Source organism: Oryctolagus cuniculus, chromosome 2 (genome assembly GCF_964237555.1).
Source record: "Oryctolagus cuniculus chromosome 2, mOryCun1.1, whole genome shotgun sequence".
Lineage (NCBI taxonomy): Eukaryota > Metazoa > Chordata > Mammalia > Lagomorpha > Leporidae > Oryctolagus > Oryctolagus cuniculus.
In genome coordinates, this window is record NC_091433.1 from 163,550,332 (window position 1) to 163,572,020 (window position 21,689).

Genomic DNA, 21,689 nt, shown 5'->3' on the forward strand with positions numbered 1-21,689 from the left:
CCCACGTGGGTGCAGGGACCCAAGAACCTGGACCATCTTTTACTGCTTTCCCAGGCCATAGCAGAGAGCTGTGGAAGTGAAACAGCTGGCTCTCGAACCAGTGGCCATGTGGGACACCTGCACTTCAGACCAGGGCATTAACCTGTTGCACCACAACACCAGCCCCGTTTTTTTTTTTTTTTTTTAATTTATTCATTTATTTGAAAGAGTTACATAGAGAGAAAGAGGTCTGACTTTCAAATAAATAAATAAATCTTTAAAAAAAATAAAATAAAGAACTACTCCAACAGAAAACATAAAAGGAAAAAAATTTTGTTTACTAAGAAAGAGGACTAAATTGTTAGTGCCTCTAACATTACTTCATTGTATTTATCTCTTTATTCTTTTCATATAAGAATTGAAGCAGATTTTTAATTACAGTTTTCTCCCCTGTAACAGCTATTCAGATATTAAATTTTGAATATTTGTATATATTCATCTCTTAACTTTTACTGGGGACCTGCCTTGAACACAACACATTCCCTATTCTTAACAATCTGAGGAGTAGGGGGAAAAAAAAAGTTTTTTTGTTGTTGTTAGGGAAGTCAGTCTTTTAAAAACCTGTCAGAGACCGACACTGTGGCATAGTGATTTAAGCCTCTGCATGCAGTGTTGGCATCCCATGTGGGCACTGGTTCAAGTCCTGGCTGCTCAGCTTCCGATCCAGCTCCCTCCTGGAAAAGCAGCAGAGGATGGCCCACGTGCTTGGGCCCCTTCATCCATGTGGGAGACCTGGAGGAGGTTTCTGGCTCTGCCTAGGGTTGACCCAACTCCAGCTGTTGCAGCCATTTGGGGAGTGAACCAGCTGAGGGAGGATTTCTCTCTCTCTCTCTCTCTTTTTCTTTCTCTCTCTCTCTCTCTCTACCTCTCCCCCGCTTCCTCCCTCCTTCATTTGTTACTTTCTCCCTCCTTCCTTCCCTCTTTCTCACTCTCCCTACCCCCCCCCCGTAAATTTGCCTTTCAAATAAATCTTTGTATTTTTTTTAATTTATTTATTTTATTGGAAAGACAGAGTTACACAGAGAGAGAAGGAGAGGCAGAGAGAGAAAGGTCTTCCATCCACTAGTTCACTCCCCAGTTTGGCCGCAATGGCCAGAACTACACCAATCCAAAGCCAGGAGCCAGGAGCTTCTTCCAGGTCTCCCACGTGGGTGCAGGGGCCCAAGGACTTGGGCCATCTTCTGCTGCTTTCCCAGGCCATAGCAGAGAGCTGGATCGGAAAGTGGGGAAGCCAGGACTCAAACTAGTGCCCACATGGGATGTCGGCACTGCAGGGAGCGGCTTTACCCACTTTGCCACAGCTCTGGCTCCTAAATAAATCTTTCTGAAAACTCCATCAGTACATTTTTAAGTGATAGCCAGCCTCCATTTCTTGATATTTGAGTATACCTGCTCTCCTAAATTTTAGCATTGTTTAAATATAGTCTTTATCCTTAAATAAGATTCATGTAAAATGAATGCAATCACGACAAGCTTACATATGATTAAGAGCACATCAGGTGCGTGGATGTTTATTTCTTTTGGTTAGGTTCTTATCCACTAAGTAGATTAATGGATCTTTCTCACGTTAAATAATAGATTTTGATGTGTGGTATTTATACTTAAAGTTACAGGTAGCTTGACAAGATAGCTACAATTTACTTGAATTTTTACTATCATTAGCAGTTAGTTGCTTTTCTTAAAAAATAACTAGAATGAACTGTGAATACCTGTAATGAATGAGGAATCAAATAATGGATGTGAGGGTGATCTGGCTGCAACATCTGTCACCCTATTGATTGCCAGGGCTGATTCGGCTCGTCTGGTTGGCTAGGTGTGTATCCCCCCCCCCCGCCCCTTCCCTCAGTGCTCTGCGTGTGTCCCTCCGAAAGCTGTGTGCTCAGTCAAGGATATACAAGTAGACGTGCTCCCCTGCTAGAACCTCCAAACAGGCTCTCAAGAATCAGTCTATAAGGCCGGCGCCGCGGCTCACTAGGCTAATCCTCTGCCTTGTGGCGCTGGCACACCAGGTTCTAGTCCCGTTCGGGGCACCGGATTCTGTCCCGGTTGCCCCTCTTCCAGGCCAGCTCTCTGCTGTGGCCAGGGAGTGCAGTGGAGGATGGCCCAAGTGCTTGGGCCCTGCACCCATATGGGAGACCAGGAAAAGCACCTGGCTCCTGGCTCCTGCCATCGGATCAGCGCGGTACGCCGGCCGCAGCACGCTGGCCGTGGTGGCCATTGGAGGGTGAACCAACGGCAAAGGAAGACCTTTCTCTCTGTCTCTCTCTCTCACTGTCCACTCTGCCTGTCAAAAAAAAAAAAATCAGTCTATAAAGATTTTGCTTTCCATATTTCCCAAAATTCCTATCAATTTTTTGAAAGGCTAAGTGAGAGAGAGAGAGAGAGAGAAAGAGAGATCCTCCATTAGCTGGTTCGCTCTCTAAATGGCCACAGTGGCTAGGGCTGGGCCAGGCTGAAGCCAGGTGCTTCATCTGGATCTCCCACGTGGGTGGCAGGGGTCCAAGCACTTGGGCTATCTTCTACTACTTTTCCAGGCACATTAGTAGAAATCTTGATCCAAAGTAGAGTAGCCAGGACTTGAACCAATGCACGTAGGAGATGTTGGCATTGCTGGTGATGGCTTAACCTGTTATGCCACAATGCCAGCCCCCAAAATTCCTACCAGTTTTAAGGGAAAAAATGAGAAAATATTGGGAGGGGTTTTCTTGTTTAACTTTGTGATTGTGGTAGAAAACTATGTGCCTGATTGTAAGTGCTTGGAAAAACTGAGGACCTGAAAAATACTTAGATAATGTTGAGTAAGTGTTAGAATTCACTTGTCTAAATCATTGACCTAGAATATGGTCTTTGTGAAATGATGCTAAAGAATATCTTTTTCTGGCTGGCGCCGTGGCTCAATAGGCTAATCCTCCACCTTGCGGTGCCGGCACACTGAGTTCTAGTCCCAGTCAGGGCGCCGGATTCTGTCCCGGTTGCCCCTCTTCCAGGCCAGCTCTCTGCTGTGGCCAGGGAGTGCAGTGGAAGATGGCCCAGGTCCTTCGACCCTGCACCCATGGGAGACCAGGAGAAGCACCTGGCTCCTACCTTTGGATCAGTGTGGTGCACCGGCCACGGCGGCCATTGGAGGGTGAACCAACAGCAAAGGAAGACCTTTCTCTCTGTCTCTCTCTCTCTCACTGTCCACTCTGCCTGTCAAAAACAAAAACAAAACAAAACAAAATATCTTTTTCAAGGTCCAGCTTTCCACATTCAGATGAGCTCTATTGCAGAATCTATTCTGCTTACTTGACATTGTAATACATAATATTCTTCTTAAAGAAATAGGTAAAACTCTTCCATTATTAGAAAACAAATTATGTAGCACTGCATTATGTTACGTATAATATTCTTTTGCCTGCTTTCATTCCAAGATAGTATCTTTCACTATCCTGACCTATTTAACAGATTGCTGTAGCATCCCTTTCTCTCAAACATGCAATACTTATGTATGTCATTTTCAGCATTTTAAATCTTTTTTTAAATACTGCTTTTTTGTACAACTATCAGAATTTATACATGTGAAAGGAAAATTCAGCCAAGTCTTCAGTTCACCTTTGTTCTAAAGGATGGAATATGACGTCTGGATAGCTGAATAGTCTCTCTTACAATCTTTTTTAACTTCTTGAAATGGATGGTATTTTGTTCCTTCTGTATTATAGATTTCATTTTCAAAAAAGATTTTCTTAAATTATATTTTCTGATATTTGAGCTCTTGACAAATCTCAAGTTGAGGATATACAGCTTCTATGTTTGCTAAGACTCTTTGCCATCTCTTTAACTGGTTAGGTTCTATAAATAATTCCAAGGTATGAATCTTCTTTACAATTAAAAATAATTGAATATTGGCATGTTTCTTACTCATGGGAATTATGCCATCCTAGCTGTGACCAAGAACAATTAAGTCCATATAAACATAATTATAAGCTATATAATTTTCTACAATCCTAATTACATTTCAAATTATGGCAAAAAAATTTAAACACAGAGCAGTATCCCCTATTGTCTATAAGTGTTTTATGTATTTTAAAAATCTGTGAGTTGAAGAATAAGCCTTAAAAAACACATGAGCTCAGTCATCATTAAATATACTTGCAAATGTAATCTTTAACAAGTACACTGCTATCTTTCCTTTCCCTTCAGATTTCTTAATGTCAGAATAGATGCAGTGTGCTTCATGTACTTGATTCATCCTTGTAGAGTGAATCTAGACAAGTCCTATGTTGCACATACAAGTAAGCAGACTATATTATTGCTTGTATTTAATTTCATATGTATTTTATCTAGTCACAGAAGTGCTATCTCTTGTATAAATGTTGAGTTATGATAATATAAATATATATCTTTCCTTAATTCTTTGAGCTACTATTGTAATTGGTTTTTTAAGATTTTATTAAATTTATTTTTGGAATAGCAAAGAGATAGAAACAGACATAGATCTTCCTTCTGTTAATTAACTCCCCCAAATACCCACAACTGCCAGAATTGGGCCAGACCAAAGCCAGGAACCCAGAATTCAATCCAGCTCTCCCATATGGATGTCAAGGACCCAAGTTCTTGAGGCATCATCTGCAGGTTCCCAATGTGTGCATTAGCAGGAAGCTGGAATGAGAAGCAGAGTTGGCACTCAAACCCAGGCACTCCAGTGTAACATGCAGGCATCCCAAGCAGTGTCTTAACCACTGTACCCAGTGCCCGCTCCGTGATTGCCTTAAAAATATTTGCACAATTATTACTTAAAATGAAATATATTTCTTTCATATATGGTAATTTTGCAGGCAAAACTGATCTGATTGTCAGCTCATATAGCGTTGAATTTATTCTTTTCTAGCCTCTTGTTGCGGTACCACATAGAATTCACTCAACAAGTAGAAATGTGAGAGAAGAAAAAACACGCTCAGAGATAAACTGTGAGTATATTCTGTACACGGTTCATAATATAACAATGGAAAATAAGATTGCCAGTTGTAATTCAGTTATTTTTATTTATTTTCTTCCAAATAGTTTTCCTGACCAAACACTGTTAAAGGTAAAGTTTAATTAGGGAAATAAGACTTTCTTTTTCTTATTCATGTGGAATTTTTGGTGGCAAGATGGGAATGTGTTTAGTTTGTTACTGGGAGAAGTAAAATTCCTGGAATAGGCAAAATAGAAGTAATGAAGTACTTTTTAAATTCATATGTGCATGTAACTCACCTAGAGAGTTTGTTAAAATGCCTCTGACTCACTGTGGTTAGATCTGCAATTCTTTATTTCTAACAAGCTCCCAGGTTATACACAGTGAATAGCAAGGAGAGTCCTAAGGTCACACTTCGAGTAGCCTCTGAGGGATCTGGGAATTTTAGAAATGGATTCCTTATACCCACTTTTCTGCAAATCCCAATTCAGTAGGTCTTTAGTTAAGCCATAGACTTTTAAAAATAGATCTCTAAGGCCGGCACCGCGGCTCACTAGGCTAATCCTCCGCCTTGCGGCGCCGGCACACCGGGTTCTAGTCCCGGTCGGGGCGCCGGATTCTGTCCCGGTTGCCCCTCTTCCAGGCCAGCTCTCTGCTGTGGCCAGGGAGTGCAGTGGAGGATGGCCCAGGTGCTTGGGCCCTGCACCCCATGGGAGACCAGGAGAAGCACCTGGCTCCTGGCTTCTGCCATCGGATCAGCGCGGTGCGCCGGCCGCAGCGCGCCGGCCGCGGCGGCCATTGGAGGGTGAACCAACGGCAAAGGAAGACCTTTCTCTCTGTCTCTCTCTCTCACTGTCCACTCTGCCTGTCAAAAAATAAAAATAAAATAAAATAAAATAAAAATAGATCTCTAGCTGTTACAGACAACCAAGTTACAGAGCCACTGAGACAGACTACTCATTCTCATGAGATTGGAAATTTTAAACTCATCCTGGAATCGGAGTGTGTTAACTTTTCCTTGGAAGCATTTGTACCCTGTGACTTAAAATGCTCATTTCTTACAATATGGTTTATAGTGACAGTTCTCTGTCAGTTAAAGACTCATCCTGAGGGACCAGAAGGCCAAAATGAGCCTTACTGGAATTAGGTAATAGAGGAATTTAAGATGACTACGGGTCTAAAATTTTTTTAAATTTTGGGCTGGATTAATAATGGTAATGGTAACATACTTTAATTAAGATAAATCCATCTCTCCATTTCAACAGCCAGGTGAGCTAAGTGGTAGCAGGTACTATTTCCTACTTGGTAGAAAATAAAACGGAAATGCAGAGATGAAGAGATTTGAAAGCAGATGGAGTCATGCACCAAGTTAGCAAGTCATACATCTCTCAAGTCTCCATCTCCAGCCAAACTAGTGGTCTTTTACAGACACTGCTTCATTTCAGGAACCACGTTAACACCCTGTGGGATCTTTATCCTGGAAGTCCTTTTTCAGTAGCCTTGGAATCTTGGCTAAATCGTACAACGTTTATCAAGTTCCCTGGCAAAGTTTTGTGCTGGTGATAATTAGAAATGCTCTTTTTTTTTTTTTTTTTTTAACAGATAGAGTTAGTGAGAGAGAGAGACAGAGAGAAAGGTCTATCTTCCATTGGTTCACCCCCCAAATGGCCACTACAGCCGGAGCTACGCTGATCCGGAGCCAAGTGCTTCCTCCTGGTCTCCCATGCAGGTGCAGGGGCCCAAGCACTTGGGCCATCCTCCACTGCCTTCCTGGGCCACAGCAGAAAGCTGGACTGGAAAATGAGCAACTGGGTCTAAAACCCGGCGCCCATATGGGATGCCGGCACCACAGGTGGAGGATTAACCAAGTGAGCCACAGCATCGGCCTCTAGAAATGCTCTTAAGGATACTTCTAAAATGTAGCATGATGCATTATACAGAAAGCTCACAAGTGGGATTCACTTCTTTGCCAAAAATTAATTCTATGACCATATAAAATTGTCTTTAAAGTTTCTCCTGAAGCCACATAATTGAAATTTGTTAATTTTCCCATAAAAATAGGTTGATGAAAATGACTCCCTTAGCAAATGAGACCAAATTCCATTTTTTTTTTCTTTTTTCTTTTTTTTAACTTTTATTTATTGAATATAACTTTCCAAAGTACAGCTTATGGATTACAATGGCTTCCCCCCCCCATAACTTCCCTCCCACCCGCAACCCTCCCCTTTCCCACTCCCTCTCCCCTTCCATTCACATCAAGATTCATTTTCGATTCTCTTTATATACAGAAGATCAGTTTAGCATACATTAAGTAAAGATTTCAACAGTTTGCCCCCACACAGAAACATAAAGTGAAAAATACTGTTTGAGTACTAGTTATAGCATTAAATCTCAATGTACAGCACACTAAGGACAAAGATCCTACATGAGGAGTAAGTGCACAGTGACTCCAGTTGTTGAATTAACAAATTGACACTCTTGTTATGGCATCAGTAATCACCCTAGGCTCTTGTCATGAGCTGCCAAGGCTATGGAAGCCCCCTGAGTTCACTGACTCTGATCATATTTAGACAAGGCCATGGTCAAAGTGGAAGTTCTCTCCTCCCTTCAGAGAAAGGTACCTCCTTCTTTGATGACCCATTCTTTCCACTGGGATCTCACTCGTGGAGATCTTTCATTTAGGTTTTTTTTTTCCCCCCAGAGTGTCTTGGCTTTCCATGCCTGAAATACTCTCATGGGCATTTCAGCCGGATCCACATGCCTTAAGGGCTGATTCTGAGGCCAGAGTGCTGTTTAGGACATCTGCCATTCTGTGGGTCTGTTGTGTATCTCACTTCCCATGTTGGATCATTCTCTCCCTTTTTTATTCTATCAGCTAGTATTTGCAGACACTATTCTTGTTTATGTGACCCCTTTGGTTCTTATTCCTATCATTATGATCAATTGTGAACAGAAATTGATCACTGGGACTAGTGAGATGGCATTGGTACATGCCACCTTGATGGGATTGAATTGGAATCCCCTGGTATGTTTCTAACTGCGTGGGAGACCCAGAAGAAGCTCCTGACTTTGGACTGGCTGAGCTCCAGCCGTTGAAATCATTTGGGGAGTGAACTAGCGGATGGAAGACCTCTCTCTGTGTGTCTCTACCTCTCTCTGTAACTCTGTCTTTCAAATAAATACATCTTTTTTTTTTAACTTTTATTTAATGAATATAAATTTCCAAAGTACGATTTATGGATTACAATGGCTTCCCCCCCATACCGTCCCTCCCACCCGCATCCCTCCCCTTTCCCACTCCCTCTCCCCTTCCATTCACATCAAGATTCATTTTCTATTATCTTAATATACAGAAGATCAGCTTAGTATACATTAAGTAAGGATTTCAACAGTTTGCTCCCACACAGAAACATAAAGTGAAAAATAATAGATGATTTTTTTTAAATGATGATGAAATCAGATCAGACCTATTGTCATGTTTAATCCCAGTGAGAGTCAAGTTGGGAGTTGATAATTTCTTTTTTTTTTTTTTTACAGAGGATCAGTTTAGTATACATTAAGTAAAGATTTCAACAGTTTGCACCCCCATAGAAACACAAAGTGAAATATATTGTTTGAATACTTGTTATAGCATTAAATCTCAATGCACAGCACATTAAGGACAGAGATCCTACATGAGGAGTAAGTGCACAGTGACTCCTATTGTTGCCTTTACCAATTGACACTCCTGTGTATGGCATCAGTAATCTCCCTATGCTCCAGTCATGAGTTTCCAAGGCTATGGAAGCCCTCTGAGTTCTCCGATTCTTATCTTGTTTAGACAAGGTCATAGTCAAAGTGGAGGTTCTCTCTTCCCTTCAGAGAAAGGTACCCCCTTCTTTGAAGACCTGTTCTTTCCACTGGGATCTCACTCGCAGAGAGCTTTTGCCAGAGTGTCTTGGCTTTCCATGCCTGAAATACTCTCATGGGCTTTTCCGCCAGATCCGAATGCCTTTAGGGCTGATTCTGAGGCCAGAGTGCTATTTAGGACATCTGCCATTCTATGAGTCTGCTGAGTGTCTCACTTCCCATGTTGGATCACTCTCCCCTTTATTTATTCTATCAGTTAGTGTTAGCAGGTACTAGACTTGTTTATGTGCTCCCTTTGACTCTTAGTCCTTTCATTATGATCAATTGTGAACTGAAATTGATCACTTGGACTAGTGAGATGGCATTGGTACATGCCACCTTGATGGGATTGAATTGGAATCCCCTGGTATGTTTCTAACTCTACCGTTTGAGGTAAGTCAACTTGAGCATGTCCTGAATTGCACATCTCTTCCCTCTCTTATTCCCACTCTTATATTTAACAGTGATCACTTTTCAGTTAAGTTTCAGCACTTAAGAGTAATTGTGTATTGATTACAGTATTCAACCAAAAGTATTAAGTAGAACAAACAAAAAAAATACTAAGAGGGATAACATATTAAGCTGCTCATCAACAGTCAGGGTGAGGGCTGATCAAGTCACCGTTTCTCATAGTGTTCATTTCACTTTAACATGTTTCCTTTTTGGTGCTCAGTTAGTTGTCACCTATCAAGGAGAACAAGTGGTATTTGTCCCTTTGGGATTGGCTTACTTCACTCAGCATAATGTTTTCCAAATTCCTAACAGGGATCACTTTTCAGTTAAAATTTAAACACCTAAGAATAATTGTGTGTTAATTACAGAGTTCAACCAATGGTACTAGAACAAAAAAAATACTAAAATGGATAAAGTATTACATTGTACATCAACCGTTCCATTTTTTAAGAGATATTTATTTTGAGAGGCTGAAACACAGAAAAAGATGATCAAGAGGATCCCATCCACAGCTATAGCTATACTCCCCCAAGTGCCTGCAGTGGCTACGGGGGGGCGGGGGGGGCGCAAGGGAATTCAATCCAGGTTTTCCACATGTGTATTAAGGACCCCATCACTTGGGAGACATCACTGCTGCCTTCCAGGGTCTATATTAGCAAGAAGGTAGATCCAGTAGCCAGAGCTGGGGCATCAAACCCGAGTACTCCAATGTGGATCTAAAGCATCTTAACTGCTAAGCCAAACACTCACCCCCATTTCCCATTATTTTTCATTATACAAAAAGTAATGCATAAAGTTTGTATACCTTAAATAAAAGATTTTTAGGTTAAAAAAAGGTAATATAAAATGTTTGTCATTTCTTTAATCTACAAAATGTGGAGATGTCTCTGTAGTTGATTTAGACAGCTTTCTCTGTCATTTAGTACTATGAGAAATCTAAAATACTTTCTATCTTGTTACCAGATTCTATTTAAAAATTACATTGTTAGATTCTAGCAAAGTGCAGTTATTTCTGAATCACTGCTTACTTATATCAGTGATTCTCAACCCCAAAGTGCATATGCATATATATATATGCTACTTAAAGTGAGATACCTGTACCCCAAATTTTCTGCTACTCTTAGTGGATGCATAAAACAAATCCTTTATTCTTCTCTGTTTTCCAGTAATAGGGTGTCATAGCTCTCTGGTATGTTGAAGTAGCAATAGAATTTTAAACTACTCCTTTTAGTGATTTGTGTATTTGGTACTTAAGGTTTTTAAGTCTTGTTGTCCTAAGAGATATCTGCATTTTAGGATGTTTTTTGATTTTCATGAGGTATGATATATAGAAGCATGCACAGTAATACTATTGTCTATAATGATAGTCTTTGAAAAGTAATTTATTTTAGTAACTGTGTATATATGTTCCTCTTGATAATGTTCTGTGTTTACAACTACTTGGTGCCTGTGCATGCAACCAATATTTTCTCTATTAAACTGAATGATATTTAGTTTTTAAAAACTAACTCATCTGCAGAAAGGACCTTCCCTTTTAGGAAGGTCCCTCTGCCTTCAGTTAAATGTGAAAGCAGGGACCAGTGTTGTGGCATAACAGGTAAAGCTGCTGCCTGTGGCACTAGCATCCCATATGAGCGCCGCAAGTCCTGGCTACTGTGCTTCTGATCCAGCTCCTTGCTAATGTGACTGGGAAAGCAGTGGAAGATGGCCAAGTGCTTGGGCCCCTGCCCTCATGTGGGAAATTGGGAAGAAGCTTCTGGCTCTTGGCTTCGTCCTGGCCAGACCCTGGCTGTTTTGGTCATTTGAGAAGTGAACCAACAGATCTCTGTATCTCTTTCTATCTCTGTCCCTTTCTCTGTCTGTATAACTCTTTCAGATAAATAAATAAATCTTTAAAATTAATAAAATATATATTATAAGCAAAGATTTGCTGAAGAAGAAATGACTCGGGCCCTTTTGTCTGCCATAGTGAAATGACTTTTGGCAGCAATTTACCATGTTAAAACTGTCTCAAAAACACGAAGAATGAGTTTTTCTCTGTATATTAAAATACAAATTTTTGGTGGTAGCTTATCTTATATGCAAAGAGATAGTAGAGAAAACAGAAACCATAACCATAGACAATGACAGATGCATTAGAGTTTTTGACTAATAAGACCTTTATAAACAGTGCTGCAGCCTGGGATAATTGACCAATAATTATTTATACAGTTGGTGGAATATTCTGTGGCTGAGGCTTGTCATAACTTTAGGGAATTTGAAGACAATGGCAGAGTGATGCCAGTGTAAGGTCAGAAATAAATCTCTGCTCCTCTTTCTGGGAGTGCATTCTCCATCCAGAGTGCAGGTATGGTGCTACTGCATACCCACTACAGTCCCAGCTCTTATTAAGACAGCTTCCCTGCATTCTAGTGGACAAATGGGCATGTTCACAGTGACAGTAACAACAGAATTGAAGACTGTCTTCATGTAGCTTTATTATAGATTTCATTTTGGAATTTGAAGACAAAGCATAGGTGAGAGTGGTTCAATAGACCTTTATCAAGATGGGATATATGTTAGTTTTAATAGCTTGCTAATGGGGCCGGCGCTATGACACAACAGGTTAAAGCCCCAGCCTGCAAGACTGGCATCCTATTTGGAGTCCCGGCTGCTTCTCTACAGATCCAGCTGTCTGCTATGGCCTGGGAAAGTGGTAGAAGGTGGCGCAATTCCTTGGGCCCCTGCACCCTATGGGAGACTTGGAAGAAGCTCCTGGCTCCTGGCTTCGAATCGGCACAACTCCAGCCATTGGAACCAATTGAGGAGTTTAACCAGCAGATGGAAGACCTCTCTCTCTCTCTCTCTCTCTCTCTCTCTCTCTCTGCCTCTCCTTCTCTCTCTGTGTAACTCTGACTTTCAAATAAATCTTTTTTTTGTTTGTTTTTGACAGGCAGAGTTAGACAGTAAGAGAGACAGACAGAGAGAAAGGTCTTCCTTCTGTTGGTTCACCCCCAAAATGGCCGCTATGGCCGGCACGCTGCGCCGATCCAAAGCCAGGATCCAGGTACTTCCTCCTGGTCTCCCATGTGGGCGCAGGTCCCAAGCACTTGGGCCATCCTCCACTGCCTTCCTGGGCCACAACAGAGAGCTGGACTGGAAGAGAAGCAACCGGGACTAGAACCCCTGGGATGCTGGCGCCGCAGGCGGAGGATTAGCCTAGTGAGCCACGGTGCCAGCCTAAATAGATCTTTAAAAAAAAAAAAAAAGTCCTACATGAAGGATCTCTGTGAGAGAGACCCCAGTGGAAAGAAGTGGCCATTAAAGAAGGAGGCACTTTTTCTCTGAAGGGAGGCAAGAACTTGCACTTTGCTTATGACTTTGTGTAAATACTGATGGAAACTGTGGATTCAAAAGGCTTCCATAGCCTTGGTAGCTCATGTCAAGAGCCTCAGGTGATCACTAATGTGATATGTAAGAGTGTTAATTGTTAAATTAACAAGAGGAGTCACTGTGCATTAACTCCCCATGCAGGACCTCTGTTCTCAATGAGTTGCATTATGAGAATTAACTGTAAAATTAGTTCTCAAATAGTTGTGTGTGTGTGTGTGTGTGCGTGCAAATTTTTGAACTCTTTACTTAGTATAGAGTTGGTCTTCTGTATACAAAGTTAATTGAAAATGAATCTTAATGGAGAATGGGACTGGCAAAGGGAGAGGTAAAAGGGGGTGGGAGTGTGGGTGGGAAGGTGGATATGGTGGGAAGATAACTATATTACTAAAGTTGTACTTATAAAATTTGTCACTGTGCACTTACTCCTCATGTAGGATCTCTGTCCTTAATGTGCTGTGCATTGAGATTTAATGCTATAACGAGTACTCAAATAATATATTTCACTTTGTGTTTCTATGGGGGTGCAAACTGTTGAAATCTTTACTTAATGCATACTAAACTGATCCTCTGTAAAAAAAAAAAAAAAAAAAAAAAAAAAAAGAAAAGAATAGAAACTATCAACTCCCAACTTGACTCTCACTGGGATTAAACATGACAATAGGTCTGATCTGATTTCATCATCATTAAAAAAAATCATCTATTATTTTTCACTTTATGTTTCTGTGTGGGAGCAAACTGTTGAAATCCTTACTTAATGTATACTAAGCTGATCTTCTGTATATTAAGATAATCGAAAATGAATCTTGATGTGAATGGAAGGGGAGAGGGAGTGGGAAAGGGGAGGGTTGTGGGTGGGAGGGACGGTATGGGGGGGAAGCCATAGTAATCCATTATTCGTACTTTGGAAACGTATATTCATTAAATAAAAGTTAAAAAAAAATATATAAAATTAAAAAAAAAAAATTTGTATTCCTTAAAAAGTAAATTTTAAAAAGTTAAAAAATAGCTTGCTAAAAGTTCACTTGTAATTTCTGATGTGCAGTCATAACTGGACAGGTAGGAAGAGCCTGCTTATCTCTAAAGGCCACACTTGGATATCTGAACTGTTTTACAGCTATACAGTACATACACACTCAAGAACACATAACTGTAGATAGTATAGGACCATGCTTCTCAACGCTTTTTTTTTTAAACCTCTGCCTCGTATTGCTAAATATTCAGATCTCATGATCTTTAACTGGTACAGTGAGAATTCAAAATATTCATGGAAAAATTGAATTTAAAAATAAATTTATTTTGATGTATTTGAAATACAGAGAGAGAGAAAGGTCTTCCTTTGCCGTTGGTTCATCCTCCAATGGCCGCCGCTGCAGCCGGCGCACCGCGCTGATCCAATGGCAGGAGCCAGGATCCAGGTGCTTTTCCTGGTCTCCCATGGGGTGCAGGGCCCAAGCACCTGGGCCATCCTCCACTGCACTCCCTGGCCATAGCAGAGAGCTGGCCTGGAAGAGGGGCAACCGGGACAGAGTCCGGCGCCCCGACCGGGACTAGAACCCGGTATGCCGGCGCCGCAAGGTGGAGGATTAGCCTATTGAGCCACGGCGCCGGCGATGTATTTGAAATACATGCATAGCTTTAACATAACAACTCCATGAACGTTTTAGAGACACTTTATATGCATGGATTTCTTTTTTTTTTTTTTTTTTTCTGTTTGTGTGTGGGGGGGAGGGGTCAGTACCAAAATAAACTTTTCTTTTAATTCCATTTTCCATGAACTTTTTGAAGTATCCTCATAATAATATTCACAATACATTTTCCCATCCAAAGTTAAAGTGTTATAAAAGTGGTTATACTTTGAGACTTCACTTTTTATTTTTTTAAAGGATCTATTTATTTGAAAGAGTTAAGCAAGAGAAGGAGAAACAGAGATATCTCCTGTCTACTGGCTCACTCCCCAGATGGCCACAACGGCTGGGACTGGGCCAAGAGCCAGGGGCTTGTTCTGGGTCTCCCACGTGGGTGGCAGGGGCCCTAGCACTTGGGACATTTTCCACTTTACCACAATCCTAATCCCCAAGACCTCACTCTTTTCTTCATGTTGGTTGAAAATACCAGAGTTTGGCTTAAGTTCTTACTCACTGAACTATATTGTAGTAATATATTTTTCTGCTTTTCAAAAATGTTTATATTTGCTCCTCTTCTTTTATCTCAATGGTCTTGAATGTGACCAGGTTATAAAAACAAATAATATTTAGCTTACTAGGCTAAGCTAATCCCCGCCTGCAGTGCCGGCACCCGGGGTTGTAGTCCCGGTTGGGGAGCTGGATTCTATACTGGCTGCTCCTCTTCCAGTCCAGCTCTCTGCTGTGGCCCAGGAAGGCAGTGGAGGATGGCCCAAGTGCTTGGGCCCTGCACCCTCAAGGGAGACCAGGAGGAAGCACCTGGCTCCTGGCTTCAGATCGGCGCAGCACGCTGGCCATAGTGGCCATATGGGGGGTGAACCAACAGAAGGAAGACCTTTCTCTCTGTCTCTCTCTCTCTCTCTCTCTCTCACTGTCTAACTCTGCCTGTCAAAAAAAGAAAAAAAAAGAAAGAAAGAAAGAAAGAAAGAAAGAATATAGAAACAGATCTGCAACTTTTTTCTATTTTAGTTGGCCAAGTAAAATTTGATCCACCCTTAAGGAAGGAGACAGAACCACATCATGAACTTGTAAGTAATGTAATTTTAAATGTTAACTCTGAAAATGAACAATTTAAATTTTCTTGGTAATACATTGTTGCTGACTAAAAGTGCTGGTAATTAATATTTTCAAAATCATTTGGGGAAACAGCATGGTAAGTAATTCTGAAATTCAAAAAATAAATCTGTGTTGCTGAGATTGAATATTTTCAAAATTAATTATGAGAAACTTGCTAGTTTTACTCTTCCCTGACTAAATGTTTTTAATACTAGCCTTTTGGTTTTTTCTTTTTTTGTCAATTTTTGAGGAGATTTTTATGTATGTCTTTATTAGAATAAATGCAATAGCTTCTAATCATTAGTATAGAGTCATATCTGTTGAGTACTGAAACTTGAGAAGACACAAAGCATATACATGGATGGTAGATCAAGTTTGTCATTCATGTAAGACTGCCAAATGTATGGATATTCTTTTCATTTTATTTTGGTTGTTTTATATACACATTTCCAGAAACAAAATATATTAGGTATACTCTTAGAAGCAAAATGGTTTTCAAATACTTGAGACACTTTTATTAATCCTAATAAAATTATTTTCCAGAGCTCCAATTTATATCTGTTTGATTTTTTTCTTTGCTATTTGTTAATGAGAAGAAAGTAATTGTGTTAACAATACTGAAGACTGAAGTGAGAACTTTCTTCTTAAATGTAACGTCTGTTTTGATTGAATCATACCAAAGGAGTTGTTAGTTAGCCTTCATCTTACAGAGATACTTTCATTAAGTTTACCAGAATGAAGGAAGAGAGTGTTAAAGGAAAAATCTTAAAATAAGATTTATGCAGAGGGATGGAAAAGATTAAGAAGAAAAAGTAGTCATGTTGTTTATAAATGCTAATTATATTTTGTTAAGACAGTTTGAGTTTATTTTCTGTTTCTCTTTTTAAGTCAGCATTGCATGTATTGAAGTTCTATACTAATTTAGTAACTGCATTATGAAGCAAAATTGCAACATTGCTTTTTAGAAGCTGCTTAATATAGTTTGAATTTGCCTTAATAAAATTATGTTAGTGGGACTTACTTCACTTGTGAAAGTTTCCCTTTGTGAATTTGTGGCTTTCAGTCTAAGTGTAAATAACTTGGGTTTCTTGGTCTCTGCTAAACAGCCCGACAGTGATGGTTTTTTCGACAGTTCAGAAGAAATATACTACACTGCAAGATCTAATCTGGTATTTCTCATCTTCTGATTTTCTTTGTCAGCATTGTTTTAGTCTTGTGTTTTTTTTTTTTTTAGATCAAACATTTTGTGTAGTTTCAATGAAACAATTTAAGCATTGTTTTATAAATTGCTATCATTTAACAAACTTCTGTATATTAAAGTACTTTAGAAATTTTTTTCCCATAACAAGTTAAATAACTATAGCTATTCAGATACAGTGTTATAGAAATAAATTATTTTCCTTTTTAAGAAAAACATTAATTTTCTCACAAAAAAATTGATTTTTTTAAAACTGACATTTTTCTATAAATGTCCCGTTTTAGCGATGTGACTTGTTTTAATGAACCAGAAACCATCCATGTATATATATATATATCCATTCATATATATATATAAAACTATATATTATGTTACATATAATATATGGACATATATACATATATATAATTGTTTTAAAAATTTACGCATTAACAGTGAAAGTATTCTCAGATAAAATTGTAATTTTTCAGTGTTATGTCATGTCTTGTTTTCTCAAGAAAATATTTGGATTATGACATCTGAAGTTATAAATATTAAGACTGTCTTACCATTATATAAGAAAAAATGCTAAGTTAATGGTAATTAATATTAAACAGTACTTTCAAAAAATAGTTTTTTCTTCCTCTGTGGCTGACCAGAGCCCCAAGGGGCCCCTATATCTACTCCCAAATTGTAGTTTTCTCCCTTTTCAATGCAATTTTTGTTTCGATTTCCTTCTTCTCTACCTTAATAATAACTCTTTCAGTTCGGGTTGGTTTTAATGATTCTTTTTACAAATTCTTAAGCTTTATGCCCTTTAACATTTGTAAAACATAAAAGATTTTAAACATATTTCTTTTTCTAAAGAATTTTTCTGAAGTTTTTCTTTCTGAAACTGCTCTTTGAACAGAAAATTCTTACATCTATAAACTCTTAGCCATGCCACAAAATATGTGATGGATTGCCAAGATTTTGCCAGGTGACTGCTGTTGATGGGGGAAAGCTATAGGTACTCTATAGGTACTATAGAGATGATAGAAGGAGAAGAACTTTTAGTCTTATGTGGCTTGTCAGATTCCTTAGAGGGAGAAAGATTGATCCTGGTATTTAGTACTGTATAGGAACCATTGTATGTTCTTCAGTAAGAAAATAGACAGATGCCACTCATTTTTCATGGGAACTGATGTGGGAACAGTCATCCACATAGACCACAATTGTAAGGGATGTCAGGTAATCAGCTGAAATTATGAAACTCATTCTATTACTGGAAATATGGGCGTATCTCTAAGGTAGATTTAAGTCATCACAGTGGAAATGAAAGATGACACTGTAAAATTAATATGTATTCCCCGTATTAGGTCTGAAGAAAGAGAGACTACAGGAAAGTGGTTCCTAAGGAGGGTGATGCCTGTGTTTAACAGGCAGATAGAACCAGTATTGGAGGTAGGGAAAAAGCAGTGGAAAAGCTGGGAGGGCAGAGGTAGGCCATCTCAAAAGAAAGGGGCTTGTATCCAGTGGCTTAGAGAGTAACCATCAGAGGGGACTTAGGAGATAGACTATTGGAAGTGAACATTATCAGTGATTTCTGAATTGAAAAGTCTCTTCAGAATTATGTGTGTGTGTGTGTGTGTGTATAAGAATATATATATAAGACAGAAGAGCACTTAGTGAAGTTTGCTGTGGAAATACAGGACCATTGAATTAAAAGTTTAATTTGACTATGATTTATTAATTCCTCCATGCAGAAAAGATAACAACCAAGACACATGACACTTTGGAGTTCTTTCCTATACCCTGTATGGGAACTAGCCTGGTAACTTGAGGAAGTTGTGTAATGATTCTGACCCCTGGAACTGCTCCCATCCCAGTCCTTGCCCTATCCTGCTCTGTAATCAGGAGTTTATTGTGATACAGGGGAGCAGTTGACAGTGTGCTTGTGACAGAATGAGACTTCGGGGACAGTTAACCTGTGGATAGTTCTGGCAGAGAGGGATAAGTGAAATGTTTGTCAAGTGCTACAGTTTATAAAATCAACCTTAAAATACTCACTTCTATTGATAACAAAAATGAACATTAAGCTGAAGGATTTTATATACAGATGTTAATTCTAAGCACTTTATATTAATTTATTATCTTTGTTTTATACATAAGGGTATATAAGGTACAAAGAAAGTAGAATTTATTATGTAGCTAAGAACAGCTGAGCTAGGATTTGACCTAAGCTGCTTGGGTGGGGAGTTGTTGATTTCCACTCAACAGCATCATTTTGTTTGTTTTGTTTTGTTTTTACTAATACTGAGCTTCCCCCTCCCATTTGTAATCAACATGTATGTCATCATTTTTTACTGTAGTAAAAATAAAATATGTAGATAAAAATTTTCATTTAGCCATTTTTTAGTTGTACAGTCCAGTGGCATTAAGGACATCCCTATTGTTGTTAACCATCACTACTATCCATCTCCAGAACATTTTTATCTTCCCAAACCGAAACACCATTCCCACTGAACAGCAACTCCCCATTCCTTCTTCCCCCGGCTCCTTGCTCTGTCTTCTATCGCAACGAATTTGACTACTCTTAAGTATCTTGGTTAAGTGGAATCATACAATAATTGTCCTTTTTTTGTGACTGGCTCATTTCACTTAGCCATAGTATCTTCATGTTTCTTCCATAGTATAGCATGTGTCAGAATTTCCTTAAGACTGAGTAATGTTTATGCAAATGTCACATTTTGTTCATCCATTCACCCATCCATGGACACTTGGGTTGCTTCTGCATTTTAATGACTGTGAACAATGCTGCAATGAACATAGTTTTTGTGCACATTCTTGTTTGAATCCCTAGTGTCAGTTCTTTTGGGTATCCAGCCAGTTGTGGAATTACTGGATTATATGGTAATTCTGTAGTAACTTTTTGAGAAACTACCATGGTGATTTCCACAGCTACTACACCATTTTACATTTTCACCAGCAGTGCACACAGATTCCAATTTATCTACATCCTCAACACTTGTTATTTTCTGGGTTTTTGTTCATTTGCTTGGTTTGGGGTGGGTTTGTTGTTGTTGTTGTTGTTGTTGCTGTTTTTTTAAGATTTATTTGTTCATTGAAAGGCAGAGTAACATGGAGAGAGGGGTAGATAGAAAAAGAGATCTTCCGTGCACTAGTTTACTCCCAAATGGTTGGAACAGCTGGGATTGGCCAGGCGAAAGCCAGGAGTGGGACCTCCATCCAGATCTCCCACATGGTTGGCAGGGACTCAAATACTTGAGCCATCATTTGCTGCTTCCCAGGTGCGTTAGCACAGAGCTGAATTGGAGGCAGAGCAGTCAGGGCTGAAACTCAGGCACTCCTATGTGGGATGCAGGCATCCCAAGTGGGAGCGTAATCCACTGTACCAGAACACCTGTGGAATGTAAAGAAGTAATAACACAGTGACGGTGCTCAGGAAGCTTTAGATACGCCTATCCTGCTGATTCATTCCGTACTTGCAATATGAAATTCATATTATACAATTTGAGGCTTCTTAACTTCTTTTATCAGTCAGAAACCTGCTTGATAAAATAATATTCTGACCTCACTTGCTTTTCTCACTTTTTAAGAATAAAAAATTTCTGGGGCTGGCAATGTAGGGCAGCCAGCTATGCAACCACAGGCAAGCACGTGCAGGATGGTTTGGCTGTAGACCTCCATCCCATTTCTGAGTGCTGGTTTGAGTCCCAGCTCTTCGCTTCTGATCTACCTTCCTGCTGATGAACATGGGAAAGCAGTGGAAGGAGGCCCAAGTATTTGGATGGAATTTTTTGCTATTGGCTGGCCCAGCCCTGGTCTTTGTATCCATTTGGGGAATGAAACAATATATAATAGATCTCTCCTCTGTTCTCCTCCTCTGTAATTCTGCCTTTCAAATAAATAAACAAATATTTTGTTTTAAAAAAAGAAAAAGCTTCTTTGTATTATCCTGGAGTCTCTATTTCTATAAATCATCACGTTTAAAGGTATCTCATAACTTACTTGTTTAAAGGTATCTCTCTCGTTTGTACCATAATTTTCTGTTCCTTTGATAAACAAAATTTCTTCTTTCCTCTTTTTCATGGATAAGTAAGGTACAAAGCTGAAGTATTTTTTATTTTGTATTCTTTTTTTTTTTTTGCTTTCAAACTTTTATTTAATGAATATAAATTTCCAAAGTACAGCTTATGGATTACAATGGCTTCCCCCCCATAACGTCCCTCCCACCCGCAACCCTCCCCTTTCCCACTCCCTCTCCCCTTCCATTCACATGAGGATTCATTTTCGATTCTCTTTATATACAGAAGATCAGTTTAGCATACATTAAGTAAAGATTTCAACAGTTTGCTCCCACACAGAAACATAAAGTGAAAAATACTGTTTGAGTACTAGTTATAGCATTAAATCTCAATGTACAGCACACTAAGGACAGAGATCCTACATGAGGAGTAAGTGCCCAGTGACTCCTGTTGTTGACTTAACAAATTGACACTCTTGTTTATGGCCTCAGTAATCACCCAAGGCTCTTGTCATGAGCTGCCAAGGCTATGGAAGCCCCCTGAGTTCACTGACTCTGATCATATTTAGACAAGGCCATGGTCAAAGTGGAAGTTCTCTCCTCCCTTCAGAGAAAGGTACCTCCTTCTTTGATGACCCATTCTTTCCACTGGGATCTCACTCGCAGAGAGCTTTCATTTAGGTTTTTTTTTTCCCCCGGAGTGTCTTGGCTTTCCATGCCTGAAATACTCTCATGGGCATTTCAGCCGGATCTGCATGCCTTAAGGGCTGATTCTGAGGCCAGAGTGCTGTTTAGGACATCTGCCATTCTGTGGGTCTGCTGTGTATCTCACTTCCCATGTTGGATCATTCTCTCCCTTTTTTATTCTATCAGCTAGTATTTGCAGACACTATTCTTGTTTATGTGATCCCTTTGGTTCTTAGTCCAATCATTATGATCAATTGTGAACAGAAATTGATCACTTGGACTAGTGAGATGGCATTGGTACATGCCACCTTGATGGGATTGAATTGGAATCCCCTGGTATGTTTCTAACTCTACCGTTTGAGGTAAGTCAGCTTG

At 39.6% G+C, this 21,689-nt stretch overlaps 1 protein-coding gene across 3 annotated transcripts in view; it reads left to right on the top strand.

Moving 5' to 3' along the window:
- MAP4K3 (mitogen-activated protein kinase kinase kinase kinase 3) overlaps window positions 1–21,689 on the top strand; it is a 222,876-nt gene that overhangs the window by 139,343 nt on the left and 61,844 nt on the right. For 2 of the 3 annotated variants that reach the window (XM_051842965.2, XM_051842963.2), the window contains 3 exons: window positions 4,907–4,985; window positions 15,337–15,395; window positions 16,530–16,592. In XM_051842965.2, coding sequence (XP_051698925.1) covers window positions 4,907–4,985; window positions 15,337–15,395; window positions 16,530–16,592 — 201 coding nt within the window. The remainder of the gene's footprint in view (window positions 1–4,906; window positions 4,986–15,336; window positions 15,396–16,529; window positions 16,593–21,689) is intronic. The other variant, XM_051842964.2, reaches the window with a different exon arrangement.